Consider the following 14,410-nt stretch of genomic DNA (forward strand, 5'->3'; position numbering starts at 1 on the left):
TGTATCTATACATCTGAAATGTACGGCCAGCTTTAGTCCTATGTAAATGGCAGTAGATGCATGAATATTTAAGCACATAATTGTAAATATAGCTGTATGTGGTTAACCACTAAATAAGAGTGCCTCCTGATCTGGTGGACACAAACCAATGGCCAGTCTATGTTAGCTATTTATTGGATGGGTCAGTGTGTAATTCTACATTTGCTTTGTATGGACACGAATGTTACAAGGGACCTCCAGAACCATCATTAAAGAGAACTTGATCATTTCCTTTTCTCAGTTATGCTTTCACTTAGATCACCAACGTAGGTAAGTCACATATAGCGGTGTAAGTAGTTTGCAGGGGACAAAAGTAAGGATGGCTTCCCTATGATGGCCTACTGTAGTTAAAGTGGTTATCCAACTTCACCAAATAAGGTTAGGCCATCAACATTAGATTGGTGGGGGCCATCTTCCAGCAGCCCCTGCAATGTTTACTTCTGTTCACCCTTTATATCTCTGTACTATTAATAGAGGTGTGCGAGTAACTTCAGAGTTGTTCTGTTCCCTTGAATGGGACAACAGTACAGTACAGTATCTTGCACTACCGACGATGGAACAGAAGTAGATATTGAAAAAGCTGCACCACTCTTCGGATAGGCCATTAATTTTGGAAGTCTGGATAAGCCCTTTAATTTATTATCTGATCTTCTTTTATTTCTTTTTCGGATATAGTGGGACAAACACTTCTTCCCACTATCATCCATCTACTGCCGAAACTCAATTCTGTCCCCAAGACTCGTATTTCAGGCTGCGGTCATTCTGCCTCCTGTAGATCTCATCAGTACCGGGAACTAAAATCTAAAACGGATCTAAAATCTCTCATTTCAGCGCTCACAAAGTCTTCCTTTTCATGCTTCTCTCCAGGGCTCACATTTTCTCACACACACTGACCCCGCTGATCGCTTCCCATTGTACCCGGTGTAACAATCCTCCTTCTTGTAATTGCGATTCGCACAAAATGCTACAAATCATGGCAGTTTTTACCATAAACAATTTCCCGTCCTGGTTGTAAGTAGCAGTTACAGCGCAAAGGAAAAGCTTTAATGATGCTTAATAAGACTTTAATAATTATGGAAATGGCTAAATGCTCTTTTATGGGACATCCATATTGCTTAGTTGCCATTTGCTATCAGTAATTAAAGGAAATGCAAAAAGAGCCGCTACCTCGTGACCTGTGTGTATCCCTGCACCAGATCCACTTTATATGAGAAGGAAAACGTTGTGTCCTAATAGGACCTGATAGAAGCAATGGAGCCGGAGCAGAAATACTTCCACTGGACCTAATCCTCCAGCGTTCACCATCTGTAGTCACACACATGGACTATTCCTAATAATGCAGCATCGGCCTATTATGAACAGCAGCTCCTGAAGCTTGCAATCTAAACATACAACAACAGGTCAATTAGCCCTAGATTTACATATTTTAGCACTGATTTTCCATGGCTAAAATTGAACGTATGGCAACAAAGCTACCAAGACAACTGTGTGAACCTGCTTCAAAGCATTATGGTCCCAACTGTGCGTTCCCTGTGGCTAATGGCTTAGTGAGAATCAGGTTAGGACATGGAAAGTACCATCATGTTTCATCCCCCACCCACCCATCTGAAGGCCCTAAAACACATTAGACATACATTGATAAGACTGGTCAACCATCTAATGTTTATCAGGGCCTTCTGACTCTCCCCTTGGCAGATGATGTTGGGGAACCAAAGAATAGGGCATGTTAAATTTCTCTTGCCCGATTCTTTTGTTTTCTGACAGATAAACTGCAGTCAGAGATGTCTGGCAGTGGCGCCTCTACATTTAGAAGACAAAAACCTTCATCCGACACAGGTGTGTAGATGTATGGAAGGAGCGGGAGACAAGTATTGACAAAAAAAATCAAAAAAATCACCCAATACCTATTATATATGCATGGCCAGCTTTAATTATTGATGTTGCATGGACTGAAAAGAGTGTGAGCTCTTTACAAGTAGATATAGCCTACAAAAAAGGGGGATGGGTACCTCTAGTTTCAAGCATTCTTGTGAATGCATTTGTGTATTCAGGAGTGAAGTATAAGTTACTTCACATTTGAATACACAGCGTTCATTTACAGATGGGGACCCCCGAGAGCTCGGATGCGGCACCCCAGACATCCGGTGGATGGAGCGAACTTCGCTCCGTAACGGATGACTGGCGATGCAGAGCGGAGGCTTGTGACGTCACGTCACGAGCCTCCGCTCTACATCGCCAGTCATCCAGCATGACGTCACGGCCATGCCTTCTCAATGCACATCTATTTGAGGGGGTGTCACGAGTGGGGCTTGGCCATGACATCACGAGCCTCCAGCACTGCACCCGACGCTCTAAACGAACACCGGCTGCAGCAGGGAGATCGCGGGTGTCCCCAGTGGCGGGACCTCCACGATCAGACATATTTTCCCCTATCCTTCGGATAGGGGATAAGATGTCTATGGGCAGAGTACCCCTTTAAGTGTCAGGCAGGGAGGGTCACAAGAACGATTGCTGGATTCCTCTTTTCACACTGAGAACCACTTGTACGCTCAGCCAGTCCATGCATGTGTATGGGGAAGACAGGAGGGATAACTCCAGCCAAACAAGGTAGGTACCTTTATGTTTAGATGGATAAAGGTAAACTAAGAAAACATAAACATTGTCTTTTTCTGGAGGACCCTAAGCTCTTGGTTTTCAATGGACCCCATGTAATCCTTAAAGGGGTATTCCAGGAAAAAACTCTTTTTTATATATCAACTGGTTCCAGAAAGTTAAACAGATTTGTAAATTACTTCTATTAAAAAAATCTTAATCCTTTCAGTACTTATGAGCTTCTGAAGTTAAGGTTGTTCTTTTCTGTCTAAGTGCTCTCTGATGACACGTGTCTCGGGAAACGCCCAGTTTAGAAGCAAATTCCCATAGCAAACCTCTTCTAAACTGGGCGGTTCCCGAGACAGGTGTCATCTGAGATTACTTAGACAGAAAAGAACAACCTAAACTTCAGAATCTCATAAGTACTGAAAGGATTAAGATTTTTTAATAGAAGTAATTTACAAATCTGTAACTTTCTGGAGCCAGTTGATATATATATTAAAAAAAAAGTTTTTTCCTGGATAACCCCCTTAATGTGTTCTGTGGTGGCGCTGAAGGAGAATTGAATCCTTGCTTTAGAGTTCCCACTCGGATTACAGCTGATCACTGAGGGGGATAAATAGCAGAACAATGTGTGATGAGCTTATATCAGAGGAATCAAAAATATGGATAACCCCTTTAAATTGCTGCAAACTGCTCTGCCACTATTGCTATCCTGTAATCCTGAGAGAGCAGTAAATGTATTTACATCTGTTTTGAAGGCTACAAATAACTCCTCACCTGCCCAACATAAAGGAGAGATCACCCATGTCAAGCATGCAAGGATATACATAGAGAAGTCTGTTTACTTCATAGCTCTGCAGGAACGGGTTACTTCCTAACCCCTCCAGCAACTTGTTATGGAAACAGCACAAAAAAAGCCACAAGGAAACATGGTTTTTCAATTATCACTTGACCAACTTCACACCTAAATATGAAAATGTCTCCAGTGAGCTGTCTTCTGAAGTGGCGTTCTGAAGGTCAACTAGGTAAGCGCTCTTCATGCATCTGTATGCAAGAGGGACCTGACCGCAACGTCTGTACCTTACAAGCCGGAGAGAGGGGCCCTGTTATAGAACACAAATTGAAAAGTGTGCCCTCTTTTCTCATATGAGAAGGAAGCGAAAAGTGGTAACGCTTTTGTGTTTAATCCTGCGTTAGGAGATGGAAAGTGGTGGATGTACTCATGAATGTGCTCAAGGTGGAAGCGAGTACCAGAGAATCCTCCGGTGAGCTAAGGCTCTCACATCGGCCTCTTATACAACAGGGCTCTCAAGGTAAAGCAAAAGAAAACCATAGCATTCTCCCAGCCCTCTGGCAGGGAGCACATGGTAGGTGGTCACATTGGTGTGGTTGCAGTGTGGCGGTCATTGTTACTGTCACGATTCGGCTGGCTGGAGGTGGATCCTCTGTGTCAGCGAGGGATTGGCGTGGACCGTGTCGGTGGACCGGTTCTAAGTTGCTACTGGTTTTCACCAGAGCCCGCCGCAAAGCGGGATGGTCTTGCTGCGGCGGTAGCAACCAGGTCGTATCCACCGGCAACGGCTCAACCTCGCTGACTGCTGAGAAGGCGTGGGACAGAAGGACTAGGCAGAGGCAAGGTCAGACGTAGCAGAAGGTCGGGGCAGGCGGCAAGGTTCGTAGTCAATGTGGATAGCAGAAGATCTGGAAACACAGGCTTTGGACAACACTAAACGCTTTCACTGGCACAAGGCAACAAGATCCGGCAAGGGAGTGCAGGGGAAGTTAGGTATTATGGACAGGGAGCAGGTGGAAGCTAATTAGGCTGATTGGGCCAGGCACCAATCATTGGTGCACTGGCCCTTTAAATCTTAGAGAGCTGGCGTGCGCGCGCCCTAGAGAGCGGAGCCGCACGCGCCAGAACATGACAGCCGGGGACCGGGACGTGTAAGTGACTTGGGATGCGATTCGCGAGCGGCCGCGTCCCGCTATGCGAATCGCATCCCCGCCGGCAATGTCAGTGCAGCGCTCCCGGTCAGCGGGTCTGACCGGGGCGCTGCAGAGAGAGAGAGACGCCGCAAGCGCTCCGGGGAGGAGCAGGGACCCGGAACGCTCGGCGTAACAGTTACTGTGATGCTTTGTCTGTGGGGTGGTGAGGCCCGGAGCCAGGGGCTTGATTGGGCAGCAGTGGGGGTGACTGGCCACTGGGTCGCTCCCCCTGTGGGCATGGCGTTGCGGTGGTAGCCGCCACCAGGCGCTAGGCCAAAGTGGGGTTAGGGACCCACTCTAAATAGGTGGCCTTGATGTGGCGAGTGGGCTTGTACTATTTGATCAAAATGTATAATAACAACCTGTTAGTGTTTGAATTTATGCTGAGAAGCAAGTAGATCAAAATACAAATTGTGGATGTGCGGCTGTGTTTCTTTTTCACTATTTTTGTTTTACAAAAGAAAACCATACTTGGAGCCAATCGCTTGTCACAAGGGTCTATTTCTTATGAAAAAAAATTCAAAAATAACCTATGTAGTCTCAGTAAAAGTTGACATATAGATGCCCTAGATCAGTGTTTTCCACTAGAGGTCCTCAAAAAACCCCAACAGGTAATGTTTTCGGGGTCTCCTTAGTCTTTTATATGTGAATAAATTGTTGAATAATTGTTGTGATGCTTGATCCAATAACCATAATTATATTACCAGTGAAAAATTAAGGAAATCCTGAAAACACTGGGGGTACTCGAGGGCCATGCTTGAGAAGCAATGCTCTAGATGGAGGGCAGGACCACAGAATCATTTATGGGACTCAGCAACAGTGGGGGAGATTTATCAAAACCTGTGCAGAGGAAGAGTGGTGCAGTTGCCCATAGCAACCAATCAGATTGCTTCTTTCATTTTCCACAGGCCTCTAAAGAGGCCTGTGGAAAATGAAAGAAGCAATCTGATTGGTTGCTATGGGCAACTGCACCACTCTTCCTCTGCACAGGTTTTGATAAATCTCCCCAAGTGTGATTCCTGGGTGCTTCTATGCATGGTACAGCTATTTAGCTGCTCCTATAGGGGTCTGAACACTGGTAGCGGATACGTTTTTAGAAATAAGAGTTCTCCTTAAACACTTTATTTTAGTATTTTAGTGTGAGTTAGGTCACATTCACACGTGTCTGCCGATTTGGCATAGTTTCCTCATAGACTAAAGGTATTGGATCAAAAAATATTGCATGCAGCATGTGTTTTTTTTTTTTTGATCCAGTAAAACCACCCAAGAGGGAAACTATCGTATTAGACATGAGCTGCAAAAGATCCAGCTTGTTGCATCCGGCAGGGCTCTGAATCGCCCTTGGCAAGATAAGAAAATGATTTTTTTTTTCTTTTTGGATTTATCGATAATAAAAACTAAAAACTTGTCATTTTATGTGGGACAAAACACCCAACAAAGGACATTATACTCTATCCATATGATCTATGGTGCCAAATAGCCGAGCACTGTACTTGCCCGTTTCTGTCACAACAAATGAGGAAGCGAGGCGCATGTGTGACAACAGCTTCGTGCAATCCCCCCTTTACTGTGATCAGACAGTGAGGAAAAATGGTGGGCGGAGGACCCCTGTTCTAGTGATCAGTGAGGTCCCTGGCGATCAGATATTTATTACCTATCATGAGGATAATAATCCTTTGTTGGATATCCTCTTTAAAGGGTTTATTTTCAGATGTCCAGGACTTTATACAGGTTTATTGATGATGATCCTGGAAAAAATGTTTATAGGAACACCCTATAAGGTGAAAGAGGAAGGTATCACAATATGGGAAACATACAGCCCACTGGGGGTTCACTAGGAAATGGATATGGTCCATGTCCTGATGTCAGTGTATTAGGAAAAGATAAGACGTATCTGTTCTGATGCCTGATCACAGAGAACGCTCAGTGTATCCTGAAATATTCATGCACTGTCATCCGATCCTAGATCAAGGACACCTTTATACACCTGAACCAAAGGAATATGGACCCGCACAATGGTGACAGTGTACACGTGATTCCGGGAGGAATTATTGGAGGAGATATGAAGTAATAGTGTAATAGCTGTACAATGAGGGGGCTTACTGCGTCCCCCCACACCCAGAGCGGCCTCTCTCCCCAGGAGCGATTATTCTGCCGTTGATACACAAGCTGTCAGTGGTAAATGTAATCAGGGACAAGACGGAGAATTTATCATCCATCATTGACCTGCCGCCTCAGGATGGGAAAATAAGAGCTCCCCTGTAACCCACTGTGTGCCAAGCCAAATGCATGCCAGCGTCAAGTCTTTTATGTCATTATTATGCTTTACTATGTATATAAAAACATGGAAAAATACATCAAATATTGCAGATGTGCAGAACAGTCTTATAATACCTCGACACTTTGTGACCCAAAAATCGCCTGCGCTGCACAGATCCATCACATTTGGAGCCAGCTTGGGGTCACCAGACGTGGCCCTTGGTCTGTAGGCCTCATATGTTCTCTGACAGCCTCTGTGTTTTCATTAATGTCATATTTTTACAGAATTTATGTAAAATCAATGTATTAATTTAGATAAGGTCGAGTGCTATTGTGATGATATATTTGGTACCTTTAGTTATTTGGCGCCAAGACATCTACGGCAGAAAAACGCTAATCCGTAAGATGTAAAGCACTTTTCTGATGTGTGAGAGAAAACTAAATGACTATGACCTGGAAGAAAGCCATGCAAACAAAGGAAGAATACAGCTAAGTGTCGTCCTTATTGGATTAGGCCCTAGTATTACAATGGGTAGTGCTACGTATCAGGATACCAATTTATTTGGTAACCACTTTAACATTTAGTACATGTTTATTTTTTTTTAACAAATAATACGTTACAATATTTTGCAATTTTTTTATATCTGTGTAGATAGATTTTTTATAGAACATTTTTTTATACTCACCTTCTAGTAACTTTTAAGAATATTTTCAACTATTTTTACTAGTCAATTTTTGAAATGTTTTCATAAGAGGCTCTCTCTATACGTGCAGCTGTATATTTTCTATTATTGCTTTAAGTTACCTTTTGCTTGTTTTTTTTCACTATATATGATCACTTTAGCCTTTGACATATCACAAAAATTCAGTAATCTGGTCAATAGGGAAGGGCAACCCAATCTGCCATATAAGGGTAAAAAAAAAAAAAAAAAAATACTACAAAATAAACTAATTTTATTCATAGGTTTGCAGTAACGTGGTTATTCCTATATCCATGATGCAGCATTTTGGCTCACAAATGCTCCGTAAGGGCCTTAAGGACACAAAGACCTCGGAAGGCTGAAAAATATAACTATCAATCTTACAACAAAGTTGCTCAGCACATATAATCCCATAACACTGCAAATCTTTAAGCATGCACCGAGGAGAGGAGGGAGCCTGGAAGACTTAAAATTTAAGGTACATTTATGAGGCCACATTGTTAAAATATACTGCAACACATTTGGAGTAATGGCCTTTTCGAGACTTGAATTTTAATCAAAGTCACAAGATTTGCACTTGGTGATATGACAGCCTGCGGAGGAGGAGGAAAAACTCCTTCCAGCTATCTGTTCCACACACCCACCACACGGGTAAATGTCCTGGGATCAGGCCCCCCCCCAGTGGAACAGGTAAATCAATCAAATGGGGAGTCATTCAGATCTATCTCTAATAACAACAGAGCCATCTGTGTCCATGTGAGGACACCCTGAGATCCGCCTAGCCACACAATGTCTCCATCCCAACAGCCGGGATACTGGGATAGCATAAATAGCATAAAATGTCATAGAAATTAGCAAATAGATTGAAATAAAAAAAATCTCAATGCGACAAAAAAAAAAAAAATGTAAAGGTAAAACAATATCTAAATTTTAAAATTAAACAATAAAAAATAATTAGTATTCTAAATACAATACAAATAATAACACTTTATTACTTAATATATACACTGAATAGCTTTTAGCTGTTACTACTTTTATTAAAACTATATGATAGGTAATGAATAGATTGATCAAATCGAAATCGAAAGAATCGAAAAATCGAAAATTGAAAAGATTAATAAAAATAAGGAAGAAGAAAACATTTTGGGCCATGTTTTTTGTTACTAGCTTGTTTTGTTTCTAAAGTATTATTATTTTACACTGTTTACGCTTTTTTTTTTTTTTTTGCACATCTTTATGACGTACAGATATAAATTAATGCGAAACTAAGGGCAGAAAAGCCAGGAACGTGCGTCCTCTTCCTACCCTACATGCTAATACAGCGCACACATTCATGAGACCCCGCTGCCTTTAACTGTACTGTTACCTGTAAATTATTTAGTAATCTAGGGAAGGAAATCTAATGAAACCAATATAGAGTAACATTAACACTCGTCTCTCTCTCTCTTTTTTTTTTTTTTTCTTCGACTTCACCGGTTTATGAGGTTGTATATCTCAATGCATAAGCACATAGTGAAAATTGGAATACGTACACAAAGAAAGGTGTAATGTAGCTTGTAAAGGCAACAGAAATACATATACATATTTACTGTATAAATAAAAGCAAATGCTAGTATTTAAATGCGAATGTGCACAGGAATACATAGGTTCTATTTTTTCCCCCTAAATACACCTGGTACCATATTAGAAAAACAAAGTGTACTGGATGAAGACAAGCAGTGGAGGGATTAAGCTGCATGGACAATTTGCAGAATCACATAATAGTCTTTGGCAAGCCCAAACATCCCATTGGGGCAATGGATGGCCAACTGTCCACCATGGATTAAAGTAATATTTACACAATTTTCTTGAGAGCAAAACGCATCCACAAAAGCTACTAAAAAGCATCTCAGGCCTAAGCAATCAATGTATAAGCAGAACATTTTCAAGGATATGACCCTGCTGGGGCAGGGTTAAATTGCTTGCATCATGTACCACATGATACAGGAAAGACGTCCTCCAAAGTACCAATAGCAGTTTGGACATGGGTATAAAAATAAACACTATCCATCTGCTTGGCCCAAAGCCTCTAGGTTCATCGGGGGCAAATTTCAGTGGTAAGTGCATTAGAGAGTTACTTTCATTCTTTAAAAAAATAAACTCCTAGGCTAAAAATAAAAAAGGGCAAAAACAATACATCTGTAAAGAGAGGCAGATAACTAAACAAGCTTAAAGGGGTACTCTGCTGCTCAGTGTTTGGAACCAACTATTCCGAATGCTGGAGCCGGGAGCTTGTGACGTCATAGCCCCAGCCCCTCATGACATCGCGCCCTGCCCCCTCAATGCAAGTCTATGACTTGCATTGAGGGGGCATGATGTCACGAGGGGCTGGGCTATGACGTCACGCGCTCCCAGTGCCGGCTCCAGCGTTCGGAACAGTTTGTTCTAAATGCTGAGCTGCGGAATACCCCTTTAACATGTCAAAAAATTATAGAACAGAATAGAACATGCACATAGGATTGCAATTGAATAACATGGAAGGCAGCAATACTCACTCGCTGGAGAGGGTGTGCTATATCCACTGAGAGGAAGCTGGTGCTGGACTCCAGGCAAAGCTACAGGAGGGGACACACCACCAAGCATGTGAGGAAAGAAGAAGGCATAGTGGGGAACAGGGTATCCATTCATGTGACCCGCCCCAGACGGCGGGCAGGGAGAATCGTTACTAGTCATTGCCAAGTGCCCAGCCTACCAGACGGGCTCAAACCCTTCGAGTTTCCATCTATGGCTGTCCCAAAAGAGGGGATACACCCCCCAAAAGCAAGAGGAAAAGTGAGGTAGATCCAAGGCTCGAAGTCGAGATCCAACTAGAGATTAACACACTGATAGGATTACTGGCCAAAAATCCAGGCGAAGGTGAAAAAGAGTTTCCCAGACGTCCAGCGTCCCATGGGCCAGAGATAGTGCGACCAGACTTCTCGAAGATAGTGATAGGTTCTCGACACTGTAGAAATCACTGTAAGACAAAATCAGGAAAATGTTGCAACTAAGAGAGGCACGTTGACTGAAAGAATAGACATGGATGGTTTGTAACAGTAGATAACAAAACATTGTACTGTGTATTTTTGTGCTCCTCGGTCATTTAGCCTAGGACTTTATTGATTTCCCACCGCCATTTCAATCGCCTACACCAACCAATGACTTTCACCCACCTTTTTCTTTTTTTTTTTTTTTTTTTTTTTACCGTGCTACTAATGTATACTATTACATGTCAATATAAAACCTATACACCAAACCTTAAGACTTGGGAATGTCATGGACCTGCTCCTGTAATGTGTTCATGGATCTCTGGTTCATCACTTTATTTCACATTCCTCTTTTTCTGCTGCCTCCAGTGTTGTGTCTACATATTCCCCATCTCTGATGAATAATATCTTCTCTTATCCCCACCTATTGCTTTCATCCCGATCCCGCACTCCATGTCTTTCCCATCAGCCTCCTCACCGATTTCCCTTCGCTTTCCCTGTATGTACACTTGGGGACAGATGCCTGCAGTGTGGGACGCAGTGGATCCATCACGCTGATTACATGCCGGCCAGGAAGGGGGATTTGGGAGGATTTTTTTTTTTTATTCTGGGATTCTAGGGTCGTAAATCTCAACGCGGCGTGAGAAAAGACCCGTCCTTACAGTTCAATTACACCAAGCTAATGAGCCACCCAAGAAAAATGGGGCTATCGAGGATCTGTACAGGAGTCAGAACAAGAGAAAGGCTGAGGGGGGGGGGGGGGGGGGGAGACACTGCAAAACCAAGACAAATCAAGAGATTGTCAAAAGAGACATTCAGGAAAAAAGAGCAGGACAGACCGTCGCACAAAGATGCTGAGAACAAGAAGGGAAGGACAGAGAGAACAAAATAAGAAAAGGACAACAGGATAGAGTACAAAGACTGTAGAGCAGACAGGTAGAGACACAAAGCACAAAGACTGAACCCCAAAGAGGGGACACAAATACCAACATAGTAGAGTGGACGCAGGAAGGAGACAGCATACATAGAAAGAGACACATGCGGAGAAGAGACTGGGCGTAAACAGAAAGAGACATGTACTGTGACACAGAGAAGAGACTGGGCATACACAGAGAAGAGACAGGCACTGTGACACATAGAGACACATACAGAGAAGAGACAGCATACACAGAGAAGAGACAGCATACACAGAAAGAGACAGGCACTGTGACACATAGAGACACATACAGAGAAGAGACTGAGCATACACAGAGAAGAGACAGCATACACAGAAAGAGACATGCACTGTGACACATAGAGACACATACAGAGAAGAGACTAAGCATACACAGAAAGAGACAGGCACTGCGACACATAGAGACACATACAGAGAAGAGACTGAGCATACACAGAAAGAGACAGGCACTGCGACACATAGAGACACATACAGAGAAGAGACTGAGCATACACAGAAAGAGACAGGCACTGCGACACAGAGACACATACAGAGAAGAGACTATGTGTCACAGTGCATGTCTCTTTCTGTGTATGCTCAGTCTCTTCTCTGTATGTGTCTCTATGTGCCACAGTGCATGTCTCTTTCTGTGTATGCTCAGAGACACATACAGAGAAGAGACTGAGCATACACAGAAAGAGACATGCACTGTGACACATAGAGACACATACAGAGAAGAGACTGAGCATACACAGTATGACATGTCATGTGGCACCTAGCTAGACACACATATTGAGGAGAGATGGAGGATACACAGTATGAGACATGCACAGCAGTAGTATAGCTAGAAACATAGAGCAAAGAAGATACACATACGGAGAGGAGACAGAGGATAAACAGCAGTGTTTTTCAAACAGTATATCTGCAGCTGTTGCAAAACTACAACTCCCAGCATGCCCGCCACACATGCTGGGAGTTAAAGTTTTGAAACAGTTGGAGGCATACTTTAAAAAAAAATACTGATATACAATAAGGTCAGTTTCAGTGTTACATTATGGTCTATGATGGAGTCGGTCCAATTCTCTAGACACACGTTCGGGCTGGAACTTGTGATTGCTAAACATGCATCCATGTTACACCATGTGAAAGCAGCCTAAAGGGTTGTAAAGGGCAGGACTTGTGGTACATGACTAGAGATGCACATACAAGTCAGGGGCAAGGACGGAAAATACACAATATAAGAGTGTGCTGCACAATAACACACAGCAAGGAACACAGAACAAAGAAGAAGGGCACATACACAGAGCAAAGAAGAAGAAAGGCACATACACAGAGCAAAGAAGAAGAAGGGCACCTACACAGAGCATAGAAGAAGAAGGGCACCTACACAGAGCAAAGAAGAAGAAGGGAACATACACAGAGCAAAGAAGAAGGGCACATACACAGAGCAAAGAAGAAGGGAACATACACAGAGCAAAGAAGAAGAAGGGAACATACACAGAGCAAAGAAGAAGAAGGGCACCTACACAGAGCATAGAAGAAGAAGGGCACCTACACAGAGCAAAGAAGAAGAAGGGAACATACACAGAGCAAAGAAGAAGGGCACATACACAGAGCAAAGAAGAAGGGAACATACACAGAGCAAAGAAGAAGGGCACATACACAGAGCAAAGAAGAAGGGAACATACACAGAGCAAAGAAGAAGAAGGGAACATACACAGAGCAAAGAAGAAGAAGGGCGCATACACAGAGCATAGAAGAAGAAGGGAACATATACAGAGAAAAGAAGAAGAAGGGCACCTATACAGAGCATAGAAGAAGAAGGGCGCATACAGAGAGCAAAGAAGAAGATGGGAACATATACAGAGCAAAGAAGAAGAAGGGCACATACACAGAGCAAAGAAGAAGAAGGGAACATACACAGAGCAAAGAAGAAGGGCACATACACAGAGCAAAGAAGAAGATGGGAACATATACAGAGCAAAGAAGAAGAAGGGCACATACACAGAGCAAAGAAGAAGAAGGGAACATATACAGAGCATAGAAGAAGAAGGGAACATACACAGAGCAAAGAAGAAGGGCACATACACAGAGCAAAGAAGAAGAAGACAAACACAGAGCATAGAAGAAGAAGGGCACATACACAGAGCAAAGAAGAAGAAGGGCACATACACAGAGCAAAGAAGAAGAAGGGCACATACACAGAGCAAAGAAGAAGAAGGGAACATACACAGAGCAAAGAAGAAGAAGGGCACCTACACAGAGCATAGAAGAAGAAGGGCACATACACAGAGCAAAGAAGAAGAAGGGAACATACACAGAGCATAGAAGAAGAAGGGCACATACACAGAGCAGAGAAGAAGAAGGGAACATACACAGAGCATAGAAGAAGAAGGGCATATACAAAGAGCAAAGAAGAAGAAGAAGGGAACATACACAGAGCAAAAAAGAAGAAGGGCACATACACAGAGCAAAGAAGAAGAAGGGCACCTACACAGAGCAAAGAAGAAGAAGGGCACATACACAGAGCAAAGAAGAAGAAGGGAACATACACAGAGCAAAGAAGAAGGGCACATACACAGAGCATAGAAGAAGAAGGGAACATACACAGAGCGAAGAAGAAGAAGAAGAAGGGAACATACACAGAGCAAAGAAGAAGAAGGGCACATACACAGAGCAAAGAAGAAGAAGGGAACATACACAGAGCAAAGAAGAAGGGCACATACACAGAGCATAGAAGAAGAAGGGAACATACACAGAGCAAAGAAGAAGAAGGGAACATACACAGAGCATAGAAGAAGAAGGGCACATACACAGAGCAAAGAAGAAGAAGAAGGGAACATACACAGAGCATAGAAGAAGAAGGGCACATACAAAGAGCAAAGAAGAAG

The 14,410-nt window shown here is 43.0% G+C and overlaps 1 protein-coding gene across 2 annotated transcripts in view; it reads right to left on the reverse strand.

The window, feature by feature from the left end:
• The window catches only part of RARA (retinoic acid receptor alpha), a 202,196-nt gene that overhangs the window by 99,977 nt on the left and 87,809 nt on the right, over window positions 1-14,410 (reverse strand). For both annotated transcript variants that reach the window (XM_056547854.1, XM_056547853.1), the window contains one exon: window positions 10,115-10,575. In XM_056547854.1, the coding sequence (XP_056403829.1) occupies window positions 10,115-10,292 (178 nt within the window). In that variant the 5' untranslated portion in view covers window positions 10,293-10,575. The remainder of the gene's footprint in view (window positions 1-10,114; window positions 10,576-14,410) is intronic.

The sequence above is a fragment of the Hyla sarda genome, chromosome 12 (assembly GCF_029499605.1).
Source record: "Hyla sarda isolate aHylSar1 chromosome 12, aHylSar1.hap1, whole genome shotgun sequence".
NCBI lineage: Eukaryota > Metazoa > Chordata > Amphibia > Anura > Hylidae > Hyla > Hyla sarda.